At 41.2% G+C, this 8,173-nt stretch overlaps 1 protein-coding gene across 1 annotated transcript in view; it reads left to right on the top strand.

The window, feature by feature from the left end:
• The first annotated feature begins 2,998 nt into the window (after positions 1-2,998).
• The window catches only part of MOB3B (MOB kinase activator 3B), a 61,731-nt gene continuing 56,556 nt past the window's right edge, over positions 2,999-8,173 (top strand). The window contains exon 1 of the mRNA XM_050913158.1: positions 2,999-3,566. Within this exon, the coding sequence (XP_050769115.1) occupies positions 3,149-3,566 (418 nt within the window). The 5' untranslated portion in view covers positions 2,999-3,148. The remainder of the gene's footprint in view (positions 3,567-8,173) is intronic.

The raw sequence follows: 8,173 nt of genomic DNA, 5'->3' as shown, positions 1-8,173 counted from the left end.
TTTGGGTTGAATTTGACCATGATGTATGTGTGCTTCCACAGCCAATTTCAACATATGACTCCTGGTACACAGAAGACTTGAGATAATGAGGTTTTTGCTGAATGTTTTGGTTGCTTTTTGTCTGCATTAATTGGTTTTATGCAGACTTACTGAATGTATGGAGAGAAGTGAGGAAAAGTATGTATTTAATGTGATTAATTATGTTTGCATATTCAGTAGAAAATAGCTTACAAAATATGGTGTCTTCTGTTTTTCCTGGAAAAGTTTTAACAGCAGTGAGTACTGTGCTTCAAAATGTGTCTTTTGAAGATGAGTTTTATTTGGTGCTCAGCTTGTTGTTTTAAATAAAAACTCCTTGCATGTTCTGGTGAATAATTACAGGTGAGGAGGGGAGTCAAAGTAGCCACATAAGAGCACCAGGTATATTAAAGTAGGAAAAAAGTAGTTACCTGAGCTGTAAAACTCTGGAGCTAACATCCTTATTATTGCAAACTGGGACATTGGCTCCATGCCATCTGAAAGTGTGTCAGTCACAAGCTCAGCCTGTGCAACTGTACTCACCTGTTCTTTAAAAGGCTTTTAAATAAACAGCTGACTGCCACAGAACATTTGAGAGCTGGAGGTTATGGGTCTTAGTAACAAACTGTAGCGCAAAGTTGTCTCTCAGAGTGCCTTCATTTCCTGCCAGTGGCACTGTCGTCGTTTAACCCCAGCCGGCAGCTAAGCACCATGCAGCTGCTGCCTCACTCCCCCCGGCCCCCGCTCCCAGTGGGACGGGGAGGAGAATCGGGAAAGAAGGTAACACTCGTGGGTTGAGATAATAACTAAAGTAAAATATAATACTAACAATAATGATAATGAAATATAATAACAATAATAATAGTAATGAAAAGGAATATAACAAAGAAGAGGGGGGAAAAAAAAGAAAAAAAAACAGTGATGCACAATGTAGTTGCTCACCACCTGCTGACCAATGCCTGAGCAGCGATCCGTCCCCCCTGCCCCGGCCAACTCCCCCCACTTTATATACTGAGCATGACATTCTATGGTATGGAATAGCCCTTTGGCTAGTTCAGGTCAGCTGCTCCGGCTGTGCTCCCTCCCAGCTTCTTGCACACCTGCTTGCTGGCAGAGCATGGGAAACTGAAAAGTTCTTGGCTTAAGATAAGCACTGCTTAGCAACAACTAAAACATCAGAGTGTTATCAACTTTATTCTCACCCTAAATCCAAAACCCAGCACTGCACCAGCTACTAAGAAGAAAATTAACTCTATCCCAGCCGAAACCAGGACAGTCAGGTTTCAGGATCTCTGGATTTGAACATTCAGGATCTCAGTATTTGAACATTACTCTAAGGGGCATGTCAGATATGACAATAGTCTCCCTGGAGTTCATCTCTGAACTTCTTGTATTTTGCTGGCACAGGAAGAATGCCTGTTTATAAACTCATGATTGGAGTATGCCTCCATCATGCCATTAGCAAAAGGAAGAACAAGCACTTCTCTGCTGGTTTTGTTTAGCTGCTGCTTGCTGGCAGATTGGCTGGATGCTAATCTTTCAGCTATTCGGGAGAGGATTTTTTATGGCACTTCAGTTCTATTGTGTGGGGACGGGTCTAGCACACCGGGTTGCTCTTTGCTTAGGTACATGTTGCTTTCTTGTGGTGCTTAAGAAAAAAGAAGCACCTCTTTCTCTTCCTTTCTGCCCCTCAGCAAAGCTTTTGGCAACTGTCTTCAGAAGAATTTAGTGCTTTCCTCACACAGTCTAGTAAATTTTTCATGGACATGATTTCTGTTAAGGGAAACGATGGAGCGTACGTAATCCGTGATGACAATTCATCAGCCACTGATAGGGTAGGATTTTTGTAGGGCTGTGCAAATTTAAAACATGTTGTGTTATTTAACTTAATGCACAGCATGAAGCGTTTACTCTCTGTCTTCAATCATAAAACCTTCAGTACGAAAACAAAAGCCTGAGTTAGCCCCTATCTGCCCTATCACCTACTAATTGCCTGCGTTTACTGATAATAGTACTCTTCTGCACATATATATAAGAACAAACAAGACTCTCGTGCAGTAATTTATTTTTTCAGTCAGACTGGCTGTTAAAATCATTCTTTGTTGCCAGAGTAGATTAGATGGAACAACACAAAGTCTATGCTCTTCCTTTTGTAAGAATGACAATGCTAAGTATTCCCCTGTGGAGAAGATAGAGCTATAAAGAAAGCGGCAGCTTCACCATTGCTTTCTAATCATTCTACACAATCCAATAGAAAATTAAGACCACTACTGAATTCCTGAAGGTGGGTCAAGAAAAATAACAATCTCTCTACAGTTCTGTGGGAAACAGGAATTATTTCTGTGCAATACTGCAGGTTTCACTCTAACTAGGTTCTATGAGGTTTGCAAAAACAAAGAGCTTGTTAATTAAAAATAGAGAACAAATATGGAAAAATCTTACTCAGGGATTCTTTTCCTACAGAGAATAGCACTGAAGCTATGGTGAATGCTTAGAGGCACCATCGGTCACATTAGAAGCAGTTAAATAAGACTTCTAAATTGTCATATAGTATTTTGTCTACTAAATTTGTACATTATGTATGGTATGCAGTCACTGTAAAAATGCAGCAGAATGAAAAGGTTGGTTTAAAAATGATCTAAAGATGGGAAGATTATACAAGATTTATTAAATTCCCATCTTTATGATAATTTAAGAGCCTCTATTTGGGTAGATATTTAAAAGGACAGAGAAGTTAATTCCTTAATACTTTAAAAAATGAGGCTTTTTTTTTTTCTTTTAAATGTTCATCAGGTTAGGTGTTGGCCTGTTTTTAAGGCTAGCTTGTTATATATTTGCTTTTCAGCTCATAATTACTAGAAAATGATGGTAAAACAGTAACAAACTGACAGGGCAAGACTTGAGCTTACCACTAATGCATATTGTTTCCATATCCTTAGGGACATGAAGCCTTTTGGGAAGGCTTTCAGGAGGAAGAGCTAGTAGACTGCTCTGAAGTTGATACGAGCTTCTCTGAGAAAAAGAGCAGGGCCTGGAGGACCTGTGATAGGGAGCAACTGTTTTCAGATACCTGCATTAAATCTCAGCCGTGCTTTTCTGCCAGCTGCTGCAGAGCAGAAGATTAGCAGACATGTCCATAGCACTCAAGCAAGTCTTTAATAAAGATAAGACTTTCCGCCCAAAACGCAAGTTTGAGCCTGGAACCCAGAGGTTTGAACTTCACAAACGAGCGCAGGCCTCTCTGAACTCAGGCGTGGACTTGAAAGCGGCTGTGCAGTTGCCCAGTGGAGAAGACCAAAATGACTGGGTGGCTGTCCATGTTGTTGACTTCTTCAATAGGATCAACCTTATTTATGGAACTATCTGTGAGTTCTGCACAGAGACGACCTGCCCAGTGATGTCTGGAGGCCCTAAGTATGAGTACCGGTGGCAGGATGACATGAAGTACAAGAAGCCCACAGCGTTGCCAGCACCCCAATATATGAATCTTCTCATGGACTGGATCGAGGTGCAAATCAACAATGAGGATATATTTCCTACGAGTGTAGGTAAGTGCAAGGAAGAAGTCCTAAAGCATAAACTTCCTTTCATTCTGTGTACTGAGCATGTTCTCTTCCCACCCTCATTTTTAGGGATTGTGAAATTCAGGCCTTTAAACAGCAGGTGGAGAGGAGGAGGGTGTCTTGCAGGAATGGTGTGAAATGTATGAAATGTTGACTATGGCTGCTAGATATGGTGGGGTTTTTTAGCCTAAAATGTTTTCGTTCTAGCCATTTGTCGCTGGTAAGCCTCTCAGGTTAATCACTAAGGGTGATCAGCATTGCATTATTAGCTTGCTGAAAGCTAATCAAGTTTGCACTTTGCCTGGCCACTTAGGCAGATACAGAATGGATGGAAAGCAAAGCCTAATTAGAGTGGTATACTCCTTTCGAAGTGTGTACAGCTATGTGCAGTACAAGGCAGTGGAGAGGGGCAGTGGAATGCAGTGAACTCTGCCCTCCCACCTTCTCTTGACTTCCTATCCAAAACTGATGAATTGGGAAGTGAATTATTCTCCAAATTACTGTTTCTAAGACTATATGTAACTAACAAGCTTTGCTATGGTTTAACCAGACAGCCCAGATGAGAGAGCTGTTAAGGGCAGCACAATTTTCCTTTTATAATACTATAGTTAGTTTTCCTGAAGAGTGGGGCAAGTAGATGGAAGTATCTTTGCTGTCATACTTCCCTCTGGATGAGGAGGACTTTGCAGAAGAGTGCATTGTGTAGTGTAGACAGCCTAAATCTTTAGCTGTGGCTGCAGGTAATAAAAAAAACCAGGATGTTATACCTTAGACATGTCAGTGTACTTACATAACTTTTAGCAGTTTTAGTTAATGAGTCCTGATTCAATTCTTGCAAGTGGGAAAGCAGGGAGCTAGCTGTAAGAAATGTGAGATGTTTTATATAAGTACTTTGCCCAGATAAGTAACAAACAAGAAGAATGCTCATATGTTAAAATTAGTTCAGCCTGGTATTTTGCAGTTTATATGCAGCTAGGGCCTGCAGCTAATTGGTAGATGAGACATCAAGAGGCTGCATCTATCAGTATTTCCTGACCTTTGAAATACCTTATTCTTGGCCTTGACAGCTATTTGTCTGGACAAACTTGTGGTTTGTTTCCCAGTTCCTATCACTTTTCTTCTCTACACTAATAGGTAGAAAGAAGGCAGTAACTATATCTTTTAATCTGGACTTTGCCAGCACAGCAGGAAGAAGGAGGATTTCAAAGGAAGCAGTACCATATATTTTGTGTAGTGAGAAATGGGTTTGATTTCTCAAGCATTTGTTGTTTTATGTTTCTTCAGGGTGAATGATTTTTGGAACTGAAGGTGGGTTGAAGGTGCAGTGAAGTATGTGATTTTGCTTCCATTGGTATTTCTGCAGGCTTTTGTTCCACCAAGTTTCCATCTTGGAGTATTCCAGTATTGCTCTGTGCTCTTGCAGTTTGCATATGCAGAAAATGTGGTCTGTCTGCAAGCATGGGGAGCAGGTAACACACTGGCATGCTGATGGGCTTTACTGAACCAACAAATAATCTATAACTCACAAGCTTTCAGCTCTAGATGCTCTCCCCTCATGTTTGTAGTAAGATACACCTGGAGGAACTTTTATCGTGAAGGCTTACCTATTGTAAGCCTAAGAACTGAATCAGTAAATACCCCCAATCTACTCTTTTTTTCTCGTCCCTGCAGCTCCTGCTGTTGTAGATTAAATCAAATCTGAAGAAACTGAGGAAGGGGAAGGATCTGTGGTCTCTAGATTGGGGCTGGACTCTGATACAAGTCAGGACAGGAATGCTTGATGTCTGTGAAAAATCTTCGTCTCACTGAATTTACCCAAAGGAAGGGGAACAGTCTGCTTGAGCCTTCATGGAGGGGTGGACTGCACCATGGTTGTATTACAGACTGAGATGACTGGACAGTCCCATAAAGAGATTTTATAGATACCCTTTGGAGCATTATTCCGTAGAGCAGCACTTGCATCCGTATTCCACTCTCCCCTCCTCTTTAGCCTTTGTTGCAGAATTCATAGTGGTCACCTGCACACTTATCTTCTTGATTCACCAATTTGTGGTATGAAACTGCTGGTAAAATTGCTTGGGAGGCCTTAGATCTTACAACTCAGAAACAGATGCACACTGCGTTGAATTTGGTGTTCTGGGTACCTCTTTGCTCAGCAAGTCCCTACTTAGGCACCCAGAACGGTCAAAGGGAAGTTTGGGTCTGTTCCGGGGTAAGTTTTCTTTCAAGGGAATGTTTCTGATTTATTTTCACATCAATCCCCTGTCTGTAAAATGGAGATGGTACTACCTGCCAGCATGTCTGAGTACTGCTTATAAAGCTGTTGAATGAAATGCAGTCACTCAGCATGTATATTGTTACATGTTTTGCTTTTCACAATTCATCAGAGAGAGAAGCTTTTTTACTGTGTTGGGTACTGTTTGTTCCTATCTGCTCTGCAGCAGCCTTTGGTTAGATGCACCATAGGCTTAGTACTAATGCAAACCTCTATTTTCATTCAGGGAAATTAATGACGGTGAAAATGACGATTGTTCATTCTTCAAAGCAGTTGAAATAGATCTTGAAAGATGATATACTCAGATGTGAAAACAAAACAGGCTTAGCTTGTCCTTTCTAACAGTACAACAGTTTTAAAACATTGAGTGGCTGTAACTTAAAGAGATTAATTTATTGCTTTGAATCTTTGTAGCATATGGGCTGCAGAGAATTGTACTGGAAAAAGTGTATGTCCAGTGGATGGGATTTGACCTGACCTTTCCCTTAGCAAATGAGTTTGGTGAAGAGATCCGGAGTGAGATTCATAGGAGCTGTCCACAGAAACTTTAACACATTTTTGTCACCTTAATCCTATTAAACTTGTCCTCTTTCATTTGGCGTATGTCATGCAAACCATCTAAAAAGGAATTTCAAGAACTGTGATTAAGCGCAGCTTTCATTGAGGACCTACTTTCAAGGAAGATCATTTCAAGATAGGGATAGCCAGGCTTTGTGGGCTTTTTTTTGGTGGTGGTGGTGTTCCTCTGTTTAAAAAAATCACAAATGCAGATGAGTTATAAATTGTTATGAATGTTATATTTAACCCTCTCGGTGTTTACCTTCGCACGATGACCTCTGGCCACTTACCAGTCTCTGTACTTCCTGTGGCCTGATGCTATTTCCTCTCTGCTTTCTCCAGTCATTCTGGTCTACTCATTTGCTGGTAAAGAGCCTCTTCCTCCAGCTGCTCTCCTATTAATACTGAACTGGCTGGCAGGAGAAAAGGGAGCTGGTATGGGAACAGAAGAGCTGTCAAGAATTGTGTGCAGGTGACAAAAACAGGTGCTGAATATTAGGACCACTTCTTTGTATAGCAAAGCTTTAAGGACTGTCTTTGTAAAATGGCCTTACAGCCTGTTAGAGGATTTTAGACATGATTATGTCCATGTTCTTATTTCCATTATTCTCAATTTCCTTTATCCATTTTAAGTGGATTTAAGGCTTCTAAGAGGCTGACAGCTCTGGAAACAAGTTCTGTATGTAACCACAGATACACCCTGACCTGTCTCAGCCCTCACTGAGTGGGAATGCAGGAACAGAATGGAGGAGAGTTCACTTTGTATGCCTGCTCAGGCCACTCTGGTGAAGCTACCCATATTAGTCCCCAGCATGAATTTTTGTACTGTGCTGCAGTTTGATTTAGCTTTAGGGTAAACTCTTTTTCTTCACTAAATACTAGTTGCTCTTCCAGGCACCTAGTAGTCTCACTATTTAAACACCTTTCAAGGCATGTATTTCCCAGGCTCATATGGACAACTTAAATACTCCATAGCCTCAAAAGTACCTTCCCTCCCCACCCCCACACTTTTTTTTTTTTTTTTAATCTCTGTGCTTTTTGGTAAACAGGCTGAAGAAATGATTTGGAGCGGGAAGTGGTAGATCCTTGGGACAGCTGCAGTTTTTGGTGAACTGCAATTGTCAGCTTTCACCGTATGTGTTTGGGCAGTGTCAAAAAAGGAGCTAAGACAGCAAGCAGCTCTCTACTGCTGTGCTCCCTTCAGGCCCTGATTCCCAAACAAGACAAATTCAGTTGTCTTAGGTTTTTTTCTCCTCCTCATTGCAGCCTTAAGTTGGGAGTAATTCTGTCTTGTTTGGATTTTCAGTGAATGGAATGTTTTTTTCTGTTGTAAGAGTCACTGGGAAAGATATCCAGATATTTAAGGCCACAGGGGATTATTTCATTTATTCTTATCTGACCTCCAGCATAACACAGGCCAGAGAACATCACCACGTGATTTCTTGGTCAGGTCCATAGTCTGAAATAAGAAGACAGTCAGAAGACAGAGAGTTCTGCTGAAATAAACAAGAACATGAACTTCTTTTCTGACTTGACATAGTGAAAAACTTTTCCCAATGAGGACAACAAAGCAGTTGAAAGGGGGCCCAGAGCGGTTGTGCTGTCTCCATCCTTCAGGGTTTTCAAGACCGGGCTGGATAAAGCCCTGAGCAACCTGATCTGATCTGATGGCTATGTAAAGCACAAAGCTGGGATGTAGACCTCCCAAAATCTGTGCCAGCCTGAATTATCCTGTGATTCTTAATTCTAATTTCAGCAC

This window comes from Gymnogyps californianus, chromosome Z (genome assembly GCF_018139145.2).
Source record: "Gymnogyps californianus isolate 813 chromosome Z, ASM1813914v2, whole genome shotgun sequence".
In the NCBI taxonomy this organism is placed as follows: Eukaryota; Metazoa; Chordata; class Aves; order Accipitriformes; family Cathartidae; genus Gymnogyps; species Gymnogyps californianus.
Note: the sequence above shows the minus strand (reverse complement) of the source record. Positions and strands in the feature narration are given on the sequence as shown.